General features: G+C 57.4%; 1 protein-coding gene across 14 annotated transcripts in view; it reads left to right on the forward strand.

Annotated features, from left to right (window-relative positions):
• The window catches only part of TRPM2 (transient receptor potential cation channel subfamily M member 2), a 58,897-nt gene that overhangs the window by 7,198 nt on the left and 32,949 nt on the right, over nt 1–18,750 (forward strand). For 12 of the 14 annotated variants that reach the window (XM_073887072.1, XM_025863568.2, XM_073887064.1 and 9 more), the window contains exons 4-9: nt 7,781–7,949; nt 8,487–8,667; nt 10,369–10,535; nt 13,415–13,595; nt 14,809–14,870; nt 15,836–16,036. In XM_073887072.1, coding sequence (XP_073743173.1) covers nt 7,781–7,949; nt 8,487–8,667; nt 10,369–10,535; nt 13,415–13,595; nt 14,809–14,870; nt 15,836–16,036 — 961 coding nt within the window. Of the gene's footprint in view, nt 1–7,780; nt 7,950–8,486; nt 8,668–10,368; nt 10,536–13,414; nt 13,596–14,562; nt 14,758–14,808; nt 14,871–15,835; nt 16,037–18,750 lie in introns of those variants that run through there. The other 2 variants (XM_073887073.1, XM_073887078.1) reach the window with 2 other exon arrangements.

Consider the following 18,750-nt stretch of genomic DNA (forward strand, 5'->3'; position numbering starts at 1 on the left):
ACGTGTCAGGGTTCACGCCCTGCACGTCCTGCACATGTGCCGGGGTTTACGTCCTGCACATGTGCCGGGGTTCATGTCCTGCACACGTGTCGGGGTTCATGCCCTGCACACGTGTCAGGGTTCACACCCTGCATGTCCTGCACATGTGCCGGGGTTCACATCCTGCACACATGTCAGGGTTCACGCCCTGCATGTCCTGCACACATGTTGGGGTTTACGTCCTGCACATGTGTTGGGGTTCACGCCCCTGGCTTGGCTCCGCTTCAGAGAAGGGTCCTCACCTCTCACTGCTGGGAGCAGACCCCTGAGCCAGACGGCTGCTAGCGTGCTCTAGCTCAGAGTGACCTCTGATACATGCTGCAGGTGGTCTCCCAGCTACACGGCTCAGTCTGACAACGTACAGAGAGAGCGTTGCGTTGAGGTTTCCAGTTTTAGTTATGTTAAAATAAGCTATGGACATAGCCTCAGAGAGAACTAGAGCCACTCAAAGTCCCCATACAGGACTCACTGGCTGCAGAGTCATTCTGAGATGTACCATATCTGGTTTCCAGCTTGCGGGGGCTCCAGGGTGCCACCGATGAAACTCCAGACCCCTTCTTTGCTCTGAGTTACCACCCTGTGAGGAATGTTGATGGGTCAGCGAGGGCTGGGGGACACAGCTTGGGTTTGAGGCTGAAATGGGGCTCCCTACCCCTTTCCCCACATTGAAGAAAGTGCTCAGGATGTGTTTGGTTCTGGAAATTTCCAGAAGCACCTTTACTGGCATCAGGTTTAATGTGGGGCCACAGGGAGATATCAGGTGGAGTGGCTCATCCCCTCAGATGTCACATTGAGGATTGGGGACCATGGGACCCAGTGAGGGCCAGAAAGTTGGGGGCACCTAGAGGTATTTTATTCTGAGTACGTGTCAGTGTAACTGGTTAACAGCAACTGGAATGAATGGAGTCCACTGTTTCCTGATTGGCCGTCTTATTGATGCAGTTCCCTAAATTGTGTTTCAGAAGCTTTAAATGAATGTGAACTCGGGGGTAGGATTTATAGCTGGAAAGGGGAAGCAGGCTCCCGGAAGTCCTGGGGAGAGCTCCAGGGCCCGGGGCGTCAGGAACCACAGGGAGGGCGGAAAGCTTGGCGAGGTGCAGCTGTGCCGAGGTCCTCCGCCAACTGAAAACTCACCAGGTGTATTGGGGGTCCTGGAGGCGACCAGTGCCTGGGTCACCACCCGGAAGCACCAGTGGCCCTCAGATTGGGTCCTAGAGCACGTTCATTGAAGAAGAGAGCATCCTTATGATCTCTTATTTTCCTTCTCGATGATTTGGGACCACACATGGCAAGAGTGGGGTCTGTGGAGTGGTCGGGTGCCTGGTGGTTGGGGCCGCCACGGCTGCCTGGCACCCTGGTAAGCATGGAGGAGGACAGTGTATCCACAGCCTGCTGCTCCTCAGCGTGTTTCCCGTGCGGAAGGTGCTCCCCGTGGGCGGGCAGGTCCCAGGGAGGAAGGGGGGCTATTTCCAGGCAGAGGTGGGCGGTGGAGGCTGGTTTCGGGGGGTCCTCGAGGCCGCCCTACGAGTTCAGTGATTTGCTAAGACTTCTGGGACCTGGTGACAGGCTGTCACAGGGTTACACACCAGGCCCAGCAAGGGAAAACACACAAGCGGGGTCCGGAGACCCCACGCGCAGGCTTGCGACGCTCTCCCCCTCCCGAGGGGCACGCCAGCTGGGAAAAATGCAGCAGCTGTGCGCCATGTCTCTGTCCTGCAAAGCTGTTGGGGACTCAGTGCCCCGGGTTAGCCCAATGGGCTGATCCCATAGGCATCTCTGCCCAGCACCCCCCAAATTCCAGGCCCCGAGGGAAAGCAGGTGTTCCGCATAAATCCCAGCGTCTGCGCAGTGCGGGCCCAGGGCAGAGTCCACGGGTCAGGGACTGCAGAGCGCTCTGAAAGCCGGTGGGCAGGGGCCAGCTGGGGCCAGCCGTGTGACCGCGGCGTCAGGCCTGCCGGGAGCGCGTCCTGCACAGAGCCCTTCTCTTCTCGCCCATCAGATGGGTCCCTCCAGCAGGGAAGGTCCTCCCCATCCCCAGTGGAGCCTCGAAACAGATGTACTTCCACACTTTAAACATTTCCATCAAATGCGCTAGGGTCTCTCACACCTTCTTCCAGACCCGAGCCCCCCGCCTCACCTGCCGTCTCTCATTAGTCCCCTGTCCCAAGGGTCCTGCTCAGCTCTGCCCTTCTCCCTACCGCCACCCCGGACTGTCCCCGCATTCTGTCACGTTTACCTCGCGGCCTTGGCGTGTGGTTCTCTTCCCCGGGACACCAAATCCTCCGCCGTCAAACACAGACGGAAATGGATGTTTCGGAAACGGTCTTCAGGAGGAGGCGAGCGTGCTCAGTGAGACAGGGTGCCTCTCCGGACGGCTGGGAGGGACCCAGACAGAGAGACCGCGCCTCTGTGGGCTCTGTCCTCGCACAGGGCTGGTGCTGGTGTTCCCCTTTATGCCTGTCTGGGCCAAGAGCCCCGCAGAAACGCTCTGATTATTTAGTTTCTGGGCCAGTGGACTGGGTGCCGTTTCCTGCCTTGAGTCAGCTTGGGAAACCATGTAGATTTAAGACCTAAGCTCAGCAGAGGGGCTGGCTCAGAGACCAGCTAAGGAGGTGGCCTGACACGGGCTATTAGAGATGTAGAAAGTCTGGGGCAGCACTGGGCCAAGATAAAGAGCTGGGTCTTCATCCTGGTGGCTCCGTCCCCGCCGTGGACCGTAGGTCGAGGACGTCACACAGCACACGTGTACTCCGAGATCATTGCAGGTCTGCGAGTGCCTTGAGTCCGCCTTAGGAGGTCTATGGAGGAGGTCAGAGGGCATGCCCTGAGCTCACCACAGGTGGGCCCTGTGCTCAGAGCAGTGGGAGGCCCCTGTGGTCACTCCACACAGCAGGAGGGGCAGCCCTGGAGGAGCTCAGGAGCACTGGGTACAGGGCAGGCTGTGGGCCTCTTAATTTTTTATTTAAATTCCGTGTAGTTAACGTATACTGTATTAGTTATTAGTTATTATCAGTTATAATTAGTTTCAGGGGTAGAGGTCAGTGATTCTTCAGTTGCATAGAACACCCGCGTGCCCTCCCTAACGCCCGTCACCCAGTTACCCCATCCCCCGTCCCTCTCCCTGCTCCAGCGACCCTCCGTTTGTGTCCTGTGATTCCTCTCGTGGTTTGTCTCCTTCTCTGACTACACCTTGTTTTATTTTTCCTTCCCTTCCTCTGTGCTCCTCTGTTTAGTTTCTTAAATTCCACATATGAGTGAAATCATATAATTGTCTTTCCCTGATTGACTTATTTCGCTTAGCATAAAACCCTCTAGTTCCATCCACGTCGTTGCAAATGGCAAGCTTTCATTTTTTATGGCTGCATAATATTCCGTTGTGTATATGAACCACACCTTCTTTATCCATTCATCTGTCGATGGACATCTTGGCTCTTTCCACAGTTTGGCTTTGGTGGACATTGCTGCTATAAACATCGGGGTGCATGTACCCCTTCGGATCCCTACAGTTGTATCTTTGGGGTAAATACCCAGTAGTGCAATTGCTGGGTCATAGGGCAGCTCTATTTTCAACTGTTTGAGGAACCTCCATACTGTTTTCCAGAGTGGTTGCACCAGCTTGCATTCCCACCAACAGTGTAGGAGGGTCCCCCTTTCTCCGCATCCCCGCCAACATCTGTCGTTTCCTGACTTGTTCATTTTAGCCATTCTGATGGGTGTGAGGTGGTATCTCATTGAGGTTTAGATTTGGATTTCCCTGATGCCGAGTGATGTTGAGCACTTTTTCATGGGTCTGTTGGCCATTTGGATGTCTTCTTTGCAGAAATGTCTGTTCATGTTTTCTGCCCATTTCTTGATTGGATTATTTGTTCTTTGGGGGTTGAGTTTGATAAGTTCTTGATAGATTTTAGATACTAGCCCTTTATCTGATATGTCATTTGCAAATATCTTCTCCCCTTCTGTCGGTTGTCTTTTGGTTTTGTTGATTATTTCCTTTGCTGTGCAGAAGGTTTTAATCTTGATGAAGTCCCAATAGTTCATTTTTGCCCTTGCTTCCCTGGCCTTTGGAGGCGTGTCTAGGAAGAAGTTGATGAGTCTGAGGTCACAGAGGTTGCAGCCTGTGTTCTCCTCCAGGATTTTGATGGATTCCTGTCTCATGTTTAGGTCTTTCATCCATTTTGAGTTTATTTCTCTGTATGGTGTAAGAGGTTGTGCGTCTCTTAACCCATCCTTGGTGCTCTGCATGGTCAACTGTTTTGCACTAGTTTTATCAATTATTTCTAGGGGCACCTGGGTGGCTCAGTTGGTTGGGCATCTGACTTTGGCTCAGGTTATGATCTTGGGGTCCTGGGATCGAGCCCTGCGTTGGGCTCTGTGCTCAGCAGGGAGTCTGCTTGTTGCTCTGCCCCTCCCCTGGCTCATGCGCACTCTCTCTCTCTCAAATAAATAAATAAAATCTTTAAAAAATTATTTCTAGAACATTGTTTGTCCCTCAAAATATTTAGTAGGGTGGGGGTCAGGGAATGCACTGTTTTCCTTATCTACCAGCAGAGATATGGAGAGCCAGGGCGTCTGGGACTGTGCATTGGGTAAGTGGCAGGGCAGCCCAGCCGTCCTTTCCCTGTGCTACCTGGCCCTGGCCTCACCTGGCCCCGGCCTCACCTGGCCCCAGCCTCACCTGGCCTTGGACTGGTTGTTCTGTCTCATTTGGATCTTGTCTTTCAGGTCACTCGATACTAACAAAAAGTCAGAACCTAAAAATTCATAATTTCCAATTCAACAAGGTTTATCTCCTCTCTCTCCTGTAGCCCCAGTGAATAGCCGTAAAGGAATAAAAAGTCTCAGCCCATGGACATGAAGGAAATAAGAGAGGAGGGCATAGCTGCCGGGGGGCATTGATGCATTCTTGTGGGGAGAGCAGAAATCAGAGCAGGGGGTCCTAGAGGTGGGGTTCTCCTGTAGCAGCACCCAGGTTAGGCCAGCTGGGCCTGGGGCTGGGCTGCAGGGTGGGGGCCTCACGCATCCTGTTGGGCCTATGTCTAGAAGGTGCTGCTTGGAGGCTGCACCATCTGGGGATTTCTAACCTTTTTATTTTGGAATAATTATAGAGTTTGGGAAGTTGCAGAGACACAAACGATATCTCCCCTGGTTCCACCACTGGTTACTCACGTCCTCTGCGCCTGTCACCCTCACCCGTGGCAGCCATGAATCTGTTCTTCATCCCTATAACTTCCTCACCTTGAGAATGTCACAGGAGGAGTCCTACCCTACGTGGTCTTTCCAGTTTTTCCCTCAGTGCGACGCCTTCAAGATCCACTCGTGTCGTGTCTGTCCAGTTGTCTTCTCTTCACTGCTGAGTCGTCCAGTCGCTTCCGGTTTGCCACCATCATTATACTGCAAGTGAGATTTTTGAAGAAAACAATTAGGTCTTATTTTTTTTTAACCCACTCTGCCGATCGGTGTTTTTTTAAATTGGCATATTTAGGACATTATATTTAATGTAATTATCAATGTTAGGATTTAAATCTGCTGCTTAATTTTTCTGTTTTCAGTTTTTTTTTGTTTTGTTTTTCTTTTTTGCGCTTCTGAGGGACTCAGACATCTCTTTGGAGTCCCATTTACCCTTCCTATTGTTCTTTCTTCCTTTCTGATATTCAACAATTTCACCTGCTATCACTCCATTTCTGTTTAGAGAATGTCCTTCATCCATCCTTTTTGGGTAGCTCTGCAGGTGATTCCCTTAGTTTTCCTGCATTTGAGGATGTCCAGCTTCCACTTCCATTCCCGTGTGAATGACGTTTTTGCTGAGTAGAGAATTCTGGGTCGGAGGTTCTGGTTTTGTTTGCCACTTCCTCCTTGCACTTCTTTCTGGTTTCTGATGAGAAGTTGTTTGTTACTTGAACGATTTCTCCCCAGTAGATAAGGTGTCATTTCCGTCTTGCTGCGTTCAAGATTTTTTTCTTTTGTCTTTGGTTTATAGACTTTTGATTTCACGTATCCTGGCATACATGTCTTCGGGTGTATTGTGTTTGGTGTTCCCTGAGATTCTTGAATCTGGAGATTTATGTCCTTTCCAAATGCAGGAGATTTTGGCCATTTTTTTATGTTTCTTTGCTATTATAGGTAGTATTTTGTTTTGGTTTCAGTTTCTAATTGTTCGGTTCCTAATTGACATAGAATGGATTTATTTCTGTTGACGTTATACCCTACAAATGTGTTAGACTTATTGTAAGTCTTATAGCTTTTTGTAGAGTCCTTAGGATTTTGTACACACCAAATTATGTCATTTGTGAATAAAGATAGTTTTACTTCTTTTCCTATATCTGTGCCTTTTCTTTCTCTCCTTCCCTCCTTCTTTTTTCTTTTCTCTTCTCTTCTTTTCTTTTCTCTTCTTTCCTTCCCGCCCCTTTCTTTCTGCCATTCCGTTAGCTAGGACCTCTAGTGCCGCGCTGCACAGCAGAGTTGGGGGTCAACACCACTGTCTTGTCCCCAGCCTTCATGACAAAGTGCTCAGCCTTTCATCCTTGAGTATGGTGTTAGCAGTGGGATTTTCACAGATGCCTTTTCACCAGGTTGAGAAAGTTCCCCTCCGTTCTTACTTTGTTGAGAGTCGCTATTATAAAGGGGTGTTGAATTTGGTGAAACACTTTATGTACCCAAGAAAATGATCATTAGACTTCTTTTCCTTATTCCGTTAATATGATAACCCAACCTTGCATTGCTGGGAAAGCTCCCATTTGGTCATATTTTTTTATTAACTTTTAAATTTTAATTCCAGGATGGTTAATGTACAGTGTTATATCGGTTTCAGGTGTATAATATAGTGATTCAACCCTTCCATACATAACTCAGTGCTCATTGTGATCGGTCATAATTTCTTTACATGCTTCTCCAGCCCTGCCTCCTTTCTCTTTTCCCTCTGGGACTCTGACGACACGCATGTTTGGTCTTTCGTCATAGTCCTGCAGGTCCTAGAGGCTCCTCACTTCGTTGTTTATTTAGGTCTGTTTTCTCTCTGGTGTTTGTACTGGGTTATTTCTGTGTTCTATCTTGAAGTTCATGGATTCTCTCCTCTGCCACCTTCATTCATTGGCTGAGTTCACCCACTGATTTTTTTTTTTTTGAAAATTGAAATTTGAAAATTGAAAATTTTTTTGAAATTTGGTTGGTTAGTGCATTTTTTACTTCTAAATTTCCATTTGATGTACCTTCTGTTTCTTTGCTGAGACTACATTTTTTTTTCATTTTTTTCAAGTGTGTTCATGATTCCTTGGTAAGGCATTTTTATGATAGCTGCCATGAAATCCTTGACAGTTAATCCTAACGTCTGTATCACCTTGGCATTGGGGGCTGCTGTCTTTCTCATTCTGGAGCAGATTTTCCTGATTCCTGGTATGACTAGTGATTTTCAATTTGAAACTGTGATATTTTGGGTATTATATGTAAGATTCTGCATCCTGTGTTTTAGCGGGTCCCCTATGACCTATCTATGGGGAAGGGGGCCACTGCCTCATTATTGCCACATGGGCATAGAAGTCCAAGCCCCTCTCAGCCTGAGTTGATACTTGGCAGGGAGGGGCTTCTTGTTCCTGTGGGTGTGGGAGGGATGCTCCGCTCCCCACTGGGCCTCCACTGACCCTGCTGCTGGGGGTGCCTCCTCACTTCTGGGGGCTGGAAGTCCTGACACCCCAGAGGGAAGCACAGGGGCACCTTGCTTCCTCCAGTGACTGCGTGGTCTTTGCAGGAAGGTGGTGTGTGAGTGCGGATACACACGGCAACAACACTTGGAGGAGGCTACCAGGCCCCACACTTTGCAGGGCAAGGATTGGGACCCAAAAAAACACGTGCAGGAGATGCCCACAGACGCCTTTGGTGACATTGTTTTCACGGGCCTGGGCCAGAAGGTGGGAAAGGTGGGTCCTCATCCCTCTGTTGTTTTCACCGTGGACTCGCGTCAACCTTCCATGATCTGAGTGGCCAGGACTTCCTGGCGTGGGAAAGAGAGGCTGGCTGAGACCCGAGGCATCCAGCCTGCCAGCACTAGGGGAAGGGTGGGCGGGGGCGCCACAAGGCTCACAGGAGACCCACGGTGCTCTCGGCGTTCTGGGTCTCCACAGGGCAGGGTGAGCCTTGGGCTGGGTGCGTCCGACAGCAGAGAAGCGGGGTGGGGAGGAGGGTGTGGGCACAGGGCTGGGCCGAGGGAGCTGGGAAGATGCGGGCTGGTCTCCCCAGGCGTGGGCTGCCATCCCGCGGGGCCTTTGCCCCTGGCCCTGTCCTCTCATTATCCTACTTGGGCGTGGCCACTTTTACTCACTGAGTCTAGACCCAGGGTGGGAGGCGTCCATCCCCTGGCCTGGGGCCCTCAGGCATGGCTGCACTGCCATCTCTGGGGCTGGGCTGGCCACTCGCTGACACAGGGTGTCCTCCGCTGTCCTCTGACTTCCCTGTAGTACGTTCGCCTCTCCCAGGACACGCCCCCCAGCGTGATCTACCACCTCATGACCCAGTACTGGGGCCTGGACATCCCCAACCTCCTCATCTCGGTGACAGGCGGGGCCAAGGACTTCAACATGAAGCCCAGGCTGAAGAGTGTCTTCCGAAGAGGCCTGGTCAAGGTGGCCCAGACCACAGGTAGCACTTGGGGCTGGGAGCCATGGGTGGGCCGAGCGGACAGCACAGGGTGCTGGGACTGGAGCAGTCCTCAGGGGTCACCGCGGCCATGCCCTGCCAGGTCAGACTCAGCCGGGCCTTGCTGGTCCACAGTGGCAGCTGCGAGGCTTGCCCGTGGGGTGGACAGCTCTAGCAAGCTCCTGATGGTGCCGCACTGCTCTGCACCCACAGGAGGCCCGAGTTAACTGTGAGCCAATGTGGTGGCTCGTGGAGGAGGCTGGAGGTGTTTGTGTTAGTCGTGGGGATGTCGGTGAGGGTCTCCGTTAACCAGATCCCTGCTACCGCATCCCTCTGTCCACATCTGGGAAGGAGGGACTGCCGTGCGAAGTGACTGCCTCAGGGCTCCATGCCCCCCGAGACCACACCTCGTGAGCACAGGGCAGGGCCCAAGGCTGCGTGCGCTCCACGGGAGGTGGCCCTTGGCTCTCTCTCAGAGGGACGCTGGAGGAGTAGCCATGGTGCAGGTGGCCTCCAAGGGGGCTACACTGGGTAGGTTAACGGCAGGAGAGCGAGGGTTCTGGGTCCAGGTGAGACTGCGGCCACCCAGGAGGACACTGACCCTCTTTCTAGGATCCGGTTTTAGCAGCGTAGGAGGCCCACGGCCTCTGGTCCTTGCCCTGAAACAGAGGTTCAGTCTGAGTCCTCCTGGCCCGTGTCTCTTGGAGTCTCCTCAGCACGCGGGACTCGGCTAAATGCAGCTGACCCTCACCCAGGCACACTCGAGACCTCGGCTGTGAACCCGTTAGGTGCTCACCTGTCCCCCAGGTCATCACAGGTGACAAGTCTTGATGGTCATCTTTTTCCGCATTCAGTAGCAATGTCCTGGCTGCCACGACCTGGCCCCAAAGCCCACACCACGTGTTTGAGCTTGTTCCTTATGGCAACGCCACACAGAACTGGCTTCTGTGCCGCGCTCGGCTTGGCCCTGGGAACAGGCAGCCGCACAGCCGTGAAGTCGACCCTTTGCCCGCGTTCACAGGAGGCAGCTGCAGGCCCGCGGTGGCAGCTCTCCCCCGTCTCCCCTCACCCGGGACACGGGTTAGGGGAGCAGACCCCGCGGGGATCGGCTTTCTCGTGGCGGGAGAGATGCAGCAAGAACAGCTGCGGCACAGATTCACGGCACCCGGGCCTGGCGTTCATGCTCCTCGCCTGCGTGGGGTGGCAGAGCAGGTCCCCGGGCCGGGCCGGGCCGTGGCTGGGAAGGGGGTCCCCTGTTAGGGCCACTGCAAGCCATGTGCCAGTGGGCAGCGTGGTGAGGTGAGTAGGTCAGGAGCCGGGGAACCGTCCACCACACTCGGGCCCCAGGGACTGAGGGGCAGACTGACGTTCATGTCCTGGAGGAGAAGAATCCAGACAAACGTATTCCTGAGTCCAGGACAGAGAAGCAGCGGGCAGGTGGGGACAGGGGCCTGCCGTCTCCGTTCCTGTCCCCACCGCCTACCTGAGCAGGTGGGAGACCTTGGCCCCCAGAGCCACACCGTGAAGACAGAATCACAGTGTGGCTTCCTCCGTGGTCCTGGTTCTGAGACTTATGCCTGGTGAGGAGCTAGAGAGCCCTTGAGGAAGGGCCCACAGATAAAGGGGAGTGAGCATGGGAAGCACACAGGGCCCTCAGCGTCAGGCTTGTGCGTGGCAGGTGCACACCTCTGCTCCTCTCCCCAGGAGCCTGGATTATCACCGGCGGGTCCCACACGGGCGTGATGAAGCAGGTGGGCGAGGCGGTGCGGGACTTCACCCTGAGCAGCAGCTACAACGAAGGAGAAGTCGTCACTGTCGGAATTGCCACGTGGGGCACCGTGCACAACCGGGAAGGCCTGATCCACCCCTCGGTGAGCTCGGCGACCTCCCCTGGGGCTCGGGGGCAGGGGAGGTGAGGTGTAGGATCCCGCTGGGTGCTGCAGCGGACAGGCCGCCAGCTGGACACCGGGGTAAATGCAGCGGAGAGAGGAGAGCCTGGATAGGGGCTCAGGAGACCGGGGCTCATGCCCGGCTGCACCGCAGACCCCGATGACCGGGGGAGGCCGCTAACGTGGCTGGACTCCCTTACAACCACAGGACGGGCCCACGTAGGAGCCGCCTCAGAACCACCACAGGTCATCGGAACAGCTGCTCAGATGAGACACGGATTTCGCAGAGGGCAGGATGTGTCTGGGTTAGGGAGGACCTAGGCTGTCTGATCCCAGAGCCTCACTTGAACCCTTGGATCCCCGCACCCTGCGGTGGTTCCAGCCCAGAACGGTTTCTGGCCGTCGCTGCCACGCCAGTGTGTTGCCGAGAGGGGGCGGTAGTGGGGACCATCGCTTGAACGCGGAGACTTGCGTTGGAAAAGATCGTCGGGTTCATCCAACAAGACTGTTAAAGGACACAGTGGCACAGAGCACACGTCCACTTGACTCACACAGTCAGACATGTCCTGGAACACACTGGCCCACGATGGGCCTGTGAGTGGTGCTTTATGAATGGGGGCCTCCTGGTTTGGGGGCCACGGCGCTGAGTGCTCTTTCCCAGGACGATCCCTTCTGTGACGGTGACCCCTTTTCCATCACGGTTGCTGGTGATTGGCCAGGCTTTGTCCTCCTGTGTCAGAGCGACAGGTGTGTTTAGAGGGACGGGACTGCTCCACCTTGCCTGCTCATTCCAGGGAGTGGAAACCCGAGGCCAAGAGAGATGGGGTGACTTCCGAGACCACTCTCGACTTTCTCCCCATGACGGCTCCCTGCCCTCCTCTGTGGACCGCAGGGGATGTGTGCGCTGGCCCCACAGCCGTCCCTCCTGGATCAGTGTCCAGGGGCCGCTGGAACCCGCGATCGCAAACCTGAGAGCAGCAGAAATGCATTCTCCCACGCCCGGAAGCCAAAGTTCTGGAATGAGCCTCCCTCGCCACAGTCAAGGGGCAGACAGGCTGTCCTCCCTCCAGAGGCTCTGGGGGAGGCTTCTTCTGCCTCCTGCAGATTCTGCTGGCTGCTAGGCCTTCCCTGGCTCGGGGTCCTGATGTCTTTGGATGACAGTGGCTTGCCTGCTGCAGGCTACCCTCTGACCCCCAAAGATTTACGTCCGTCCCACACACAAAGTACATTCACCCCATCCCTAGACTCCCCACCTTACCAACCCATTAGAGCATCCGCTCAGCCAAAAAGTGCCCGATCTCATCATCTGAATCATCCTAATTGGGCACAAACGACGCTCTGCATGTGATCCCTCCTGGGACAAGGCTCCCCATCGTGCGTGGCCCCGTGACACTGGAAAACAAGTTTCTTTCTTCTGGAATACAATAATGGGATGGGCATCCCAGAATAGCTGCATGTTCTCATCCCAAAAAGGGGAACGTGCCGGGAATCAAGGGGTCCCAGGTCCCCAGCAATCTCTAGCCCAGCGGGGAAATCCGTTAGGTCGCTGAACTCTGGAATCTCTGTGACTCGAGGCCCAGCCTCTGCCTCGTCCGTGACCCTGCCCCGGGGATGATCATGCCGTTTTCTTGGAGGTTATCTGCTGTTTCCCGCCTGAAGAGGTTTGGGAGTCCAACGTCCTGTTTCCCTTTGGTCCAGGTTAGCAGTGCTTCTGCTGACACAACATCCTGTCTTTGCGGCATGTGTCCCGGCGGGGGCGGGGCATGCCACAGACACGGAGCTGGTCCTCATGCCACCTGTGTTCCGGGCTCCCCCGAGATGGTTGAGCCCACAGTCACACGCCTCTTGTCGCATCCCCAGCAAAGGTCCAGCCCTGCCTGAGAGGGGCCTCCTGTCCGCGAGCGGGGCGCTTGCAGGCAGGCATCGCGATCTGCATAGGCTGAGCGTGTCGCCCGTCAAGTCCCGGTCCCCTCAGCCTGTCCCCTTCCTGAGCAAGAAGAAGCCAGGCGGCACCTGCACTGCTGCTCAGAAAGCCCCTGGCTCAGTGTCCACGCCCGTCGCTCACACTGGCGCTCTCTGCACAGCGGCCCCACGCGGCTCAGCTCCGCTTTCTGTGTGCGCTGGCCCCGCTGCTGTCCTTCCTGGATCGGTCCTCAGAGAGGACGGTCACCCTCCTCCCGTTTCCAATGCCATGGCCCTCGTGTCCGCCCCCAGCAGCACCTCAGCGTCCGTCAGTACGGCCAGGGACGCTCTGCCGCTGGGGACAGCCTTGGCTCGCTCAGCCCGCTCCCCGCCCCCTCTGGCGGTGCCCGCCGTGCCCTCTGCCCTGCGTGCCCGCCCAGCGCGCTCCGTTCCAGGCGGCCGGGCCTTTTCTACCCCGTGCCCATGTTCGGTCAGCCTCCACCCAACACCGCGTTCCAAGCCCTCGCCGCTTTTGCGACACCATCTGCGCGGCTCTCTCCCACTCCTGGAGTCAGTGGGGCTTGCGGGGTGGGGGTCCACGCCTGGCCGGGCAGCTGTGGGCTCTCCTTGGCTGTGGCCCGGTGCTGGGGTCTCTGCCTTCACAGTCACCGGGCTCTCCCCCTCGGGTGGTCCGTCTCCCTCTCCCTCCCCCTGTAAGGACCCTGGGGTGACATTTAGGACCTGCCTGGACCTTTCAGGAGAATCTTCCCATGTTATGCTTAGCTCAGTCAAACCTGCAATGGCTCTTTTTCCAAATAAGGTAACGTTCACAGGTTCCAGGGTTTAGGACTTCCTATCTTTGGGGCTCATTATCCAGCCTACCGGACCCCCCAGTCCTAAGATTCAAGACGCAGAACTGCCCGTCTGTCCGTGTCTGACGCTTCTCTGGCCGTTCCCAGGGCAGCTTTCCCGCTGAGTACATCATGGATGAGGAAGGCCAAGGGCACCTGACCTGCCTGGACAGTAACCACTCCCACTTCATCCTCGTGGACGACGGGACCCACGGCCGCTACGGGGTCGAGATTCCCCTGCGGACGAAGCTGGAGAAGTTCATATCCGAGCAGACAAAGGAAAGAGGAGGTGAGTGGAGCGTAGTTCTGAGGGCTGTCCGGCGGTGGGGGTGCCGGCTGGTCCAGGAGGCCCGGGCACAGGCGGCCGCGGCAGGACGTTCAACAGGTTGGCTGCTCGGGGCGGCCTCGGGCACAGCTGCACTTCTTCCCACTGTCGCTCTGTGAGCGTTCAGTGGGGACGCCTTCTCTCACCCCGTTTAACCGGTGGAGGGAGGCGGCGGCAGGCCCCTGGCTTTTCTGCTCTCTCTCGGGTCGTGGACCACCTACAGTCACCCTACACCACAAACACGGGCTCAGTACAGACACAGGAACATGCAGAACACAGCCCTGACACCGTTTCCCTGTGGGTGGGATGGGGTGGGTTCTGGGACACGGGAAGGGCAAACACGCAGGAATTCGTGCACGATTTGGGAGGTAGAGGGGGGACCCAGATAGCAGGAGGTTCCGGCTCCATAGCAGGTTGAGTGGGAGCTTCTAGAGCAGTGAGCAGGGGTGTTCAAGACCCCCGAGGACCTGCCAACTTGGCCGCTGTCGGGCCTCAGGTGAGGCTGGTGCCACTGGCCCGGAACCACAACCTAGAGCCTGGCTTTGCCTGAGGGGGGACAGATGAGGGGGCAGAGCAACCTCGGCGGCACCTGGAGGCAAAGTTTGCTGCCCCGGAGAGATTCCTAAGGTCCTCAGCAGGCCCCAGGCCGCCGGGATGGATGGAGGGGTCAGGGCTGGGGTGAATGGTGGGGCAGAGGTCTGCAGATGGGGGCCCCTCCTGGGGATCTGCAGATGCAGGGAGCGTTCCAGGGGATCCCCCTGCTCTCCCCATGCCGTGCCCCCCACCTTGACGGTGCCTTCCACCCACCGGCTCTGTGCGTCCCCATGGCGTGCCCAGGTTTGAGGTGCCATAAAAGGGCCGGCAAGAGAAGCAGGCTGGTCATGGTGGCCGCCCAGGCAGGCGGCCCTCCTCCCCTCCTGCCCCCAAACAGGAGTGCGAGTACGTGGTGGAGGGTCCGTCTCAGGGCCTCGGATTTGCTCTTGTGACGCAGAGCGAGCGGGTTGTCCACCGACTGCGGAGCATCAGCCTGCGAAAGCTACTGGCTACTTCCTGCGCATCTCCCGTCGGATGCATCCGCCGTGATTAGGCCAGAGCTGGTGGGAGGTGGGTGAGAGTCCCCAGGTGGAGGGTCTGAGCCCCCATACCCCCTAAACTGGGGATCCGTGCTTCGTCCTAGGCGTGGCCATCAAGATCCCCATCGTCTGTGTGGTGCTGGAAGGGGGGCCCGGCACGCTGCACGTGAGTACTGGCTGGGGGAGGGGGCTCTGGGGGTCAAGCTCTCCTGCAGGGGGGGCTGTTGGCCCGAAGCCCCCTGACCAGCATCCCGCGGGGCCGTTGGCAAGGGCGGGGCCGGGAGAAAGGGAGGGGGCGTGTGGCAGGGCCCTTCCAGGTGTAGCAGGAAGGCGGCCTTCGAGGAGGTTCCCTGCTGTGGGGGGGGGACGTGCTGGCTCCGGCCCTGGGTGTCTGGCCAGGAAGAGGGGCCCCCGGGGGATGGCAGCAAGGACGGAGCCGGATGGGGGAGCGTCCGCGTGGAGGTCAGGCCCTGCCCTAGTCCCGCGGGACCACAGCTGAATGTAAAGCTGGCTCCCACGGAGAACCCAGTCCACGGCATGTGGTTGGTCTTGCTGCTGGAGCGCTGGCTGACTTCACTTCTGCTGCGGGATAATAGCACATTTAGGGCAGGAGAAGGACCCCAGGAAATGTCCCCTGAGGACTCCTGGGGGGGCGGGGGTGCACCTGGTGCCCACTCCCTGCCCGTGTGCAGCGCTCTGCACGGGGGTCCCGCAGACGGCGCCCAGACCTGCCTCGTCGGCCCGGAGGGTGTCCTTCCCGCAGGGGATCCAAAGCCCTTCCCGAAGCTGGCCTCACCCTGGGTGTTGGGGGATCTGCCCTGGTCTCACGCTGGGCCTCCCCAAGGGCCGGGCCGGGTGGCACCCTCTCCCGCGACACAGATCAGTGGGCCGATTCGTCATGGGGGCTCTGTTTCGGTGGTCATGGTCCACCTGAGCAATGGGCCTGAAGAAGCTGGTCTATCAGGATGAGCCACTTTTCCCCTCTGGGCAGGGGAATGCTACCAAACTCAATGTTTTCGGTACATTTCGCAGGAGCCCCTTAGCTCTGATGCTGAGCCATGCTGCTGGAGAAGTCCCCGGTTCGGGGAGAGTCAGCTCGGGGCTCACGGAGGGGGGTCCCTTGCCTTGCAGACCATCTACAATGCCATCGCCAACGGCACCCCCTGCGTGGTCGTGGAGGGCTCGGGCCGCGTGGCCGACGTCATTGCCCAGGTGGCTGGCCTGCCCATATCCGAGATCACCATCTCCAGGATTCAGCAGAAGCTCAGCCTGTTCTTCCAGGAGATGTTTGAGACCCTCAGCGAGAGCAGGATTGTCGAGTGGACCAAAAAGGTGAGCAGACGGGCCCGTGGGTCAGGAGGTGTGCAGCCAGCTCCCAGACGCCGTTAGCCTGGAAACAGGACCGGGGCTGCAGCCCAGAATCGGGAGACCCCAGTGGGCCTGGAGGGGGCATGGCGGGCTTTGGAGGGCGGGGGCTTCGCGCCAGGCAGGCAGGGGGCCCTGGGTACGTTGGGAAGCCTTCAGCTGAGGCAGCACACTATCCTGCCGAGGGTGGGCACGTGTTGAACCTCTTGCCCCCGGAAGTTCAGGCCTATGCTGGGGAACACTGGGGGCTGACCGCACAGCTGTTTCAGAGGAAGGGCCTGCTGGGTTGGGGGCAAGAGGCTGCCGCGGAGGCCAGGGCAGGGCCAGAAGCCTGGAGAGCCGAGATCCAGGCCACGGGGGCGCTCCAGGTGACGGCCACGGGTGGCAGGGTCAGGCACAGCCTGCAAGCCTGGCAAGCTCAGCCCTGCGCCCCCCCGTCCCCGGGCAGATGAATGGAGGCGTTTGAGGGCCAGCAAGGCAGGGAGGCAGGTGAGGGGAGAGGGGCCCGTGTGGCATCTGGAAGGGGCTTCATGGGCACCCCTCAGCCAGAGGCATCTGCAGATGGGGGCCCCTCCTGGGGATCTGCAAGTGCAGGGAGCATTCCAGGGGACCCCCCTGCTCTCCAGGAGGCCCCCTGCGGGGCGCCACGGCAGGACATCCTGAGCGGACACCCGGAGTTTGGGGACACGAACCCGCAGCTAACACCTTGGGCGCATGCCACAGGAGGGTCGGGCCTGGCCCTCGGCTGCTGGGCTCAGCCTCTGTCCAGGGCCCTGGCCCTGCTCTCGCGCTCTTTTTATCCTGGAATAATTTTAGTTTTGTTGGCCAGTTGCCGAGATAGAGGGTTTCTATCCATGCTTCACCCAACCTCTCCTGATGCTCACATCCTGCGGAGGCGCTGCGCACTGTTGAAACTGAGAGATGAACGTTGGTTCCTCACTGTTGGCTGAATGCAGAGCCCTCCCCCTGCCCTCCCTGCAGCTAGCTGCCGGACTGCAAAGATTTTCTGGAGCGTCCTTAAGCTCAGGAGGAGGGGGGGCTGCTCCGGCTGTGGGCAGGCTGGGGACCGGGGGGCCCCACTTTCTGCCCCTATCCTCAGCTCTGGAGCTGTGAGCCTCGTGGGCGCCCCGTGATCTCTCGGAGCGGGGGTCCTCGCAGGCGGGGGGTGGGGGTTGGGGGTGGGGGCAGTTAGAGCTGGAATGGTGCAAAGACTCTTCCCCTGACGCTTGCAGATGCCCAGAGCCTGTCTGGCTCTGTTGGGAGAGCTGCAGCGTTTGCAGTGGGCCTGAGAAGCGGCTGTGTCCCCAGAGCAGACTTTGGGTGGCCCCCGTGAGCTCTGCGGAAGGACCGCAGCCTGCCGGGCCCGGGGCGGGGGGGGGGATGAGCGTGAAGGAGTGTGGCCGGGTCGGCCCTCGCTGGTGCACGCAGCCCCGGCCAGCCTGGGGGAGCTCGAGCGGGGAGCCCCCAGCACCTCCTGCTCTGGTGGTCACGCGGACCCTGCTGTCCCTGCTGCTCTCTGAACCTGGGGGCTCAGGGCCCATCTGTCTGAGGTCACCTGACCTCTGTTTCACAGCCGCATTCTTGTTGCTTCTTGGGTCCTCGGTTTCCTCAGCAAGAAGCTCAGTCTCTGTGCTTCACTGAGGTGTGTGAACAGCAAGCCGGGTTGTAAAAAATTCTACGATTCCAAAGTTTTAAGCGCCTGACAGATGCTTTTCGGGGCACGTCTGTAGATCAGCTTAGCTCCTCTGACCATGTCTAATTTCCAGCCACGCGGGCAGTCTGTGCCTAGCAGCCAGGACCACAGGGACAGCCATGGTCAGCCAGGTGGAGAGGGGGTGCAGGCTTGGGAGGGGTTGGGCCTGGTGGGGGCAACAGTTCTCGTGTGCACATGCTGCGGTCTCTGAGTGACCACGTTAGATCCGGACGTTCCGTGAGATGGTTTCGCCCTGAGCACCGGCTCAGTCTGTGAAGACGCCGAGGTCCGGCCGTGAGCGTCAGCTCGGCTCCCGATGGTGCCGTTGGGCATTGGTGGGCACGCCCTGAGGCCTTTCCCCAGTTACCTTATAAATTATTCAGGCAATTCTTTGAACTGAATCTAACTCACTGTTGTCAAAAGTTGCCTGTTTCGATCCACTCTCCGTGGCTGACGCAAAAGCCCTAAAAAAGGTCTCGTGCGAATCCATCTCAAGTCTTGCCATTCATTGTCATTCCTGTTTGGGGGGGAGGGGACCCTCAGCTACAGAGTCCCGATCCGCTGTTCATTCAACAAACCTCAGAGCGTTGGTCTACACTGTGGGTGGTGGCAGGGATGGATAGGAGGGTCTTGTTCCCTCCGATGCTGCCGCGGGTGGGCATGGACGTCCACCGTGGTGAGGGCGTGCTCATTGTGGGGGCTTGCAGCCAACACCAGAGAGGGGTGTGTCAAAAGGGAATTGTTTGCTCTCTCTGAGTGTTGTTTTCTTGTCCTTAAAATAGGGATAATTATAGCTTAAGCTCAGAGGACAGACAGCGAGTATCTACACAAAGTGCTTGGTACTGTGTCCGCACACATAAGCTCAAACGCTCCCACTCAGCTCAGGGCCTAAACTCAGGAGACATTATTTCAGCTGGGGGAGGGGGCCTGGGCAGGGAAATGGGGGGTATTTTGGAGTCAGCGTGAAAGGTGGACCTGAGGGATGGGG

Source organism: Callorhinus ursinus, unplaced genomic scaffold, assembly GCF_003265705.2.
Source record: "Callorhinus ursinus isolate GAN/ISIS: 27379988/994484 unplaced genomic scaffold, GSC_fseal_2.0 scaffold75, whole genome shotgun sequence".
Taxonomy (NCBI): Eukaryota; Metazoa; Chordata; class Mammalia; order Carnivora; family Otariidae; genus Callorhinus; species Callorhinus ursinus.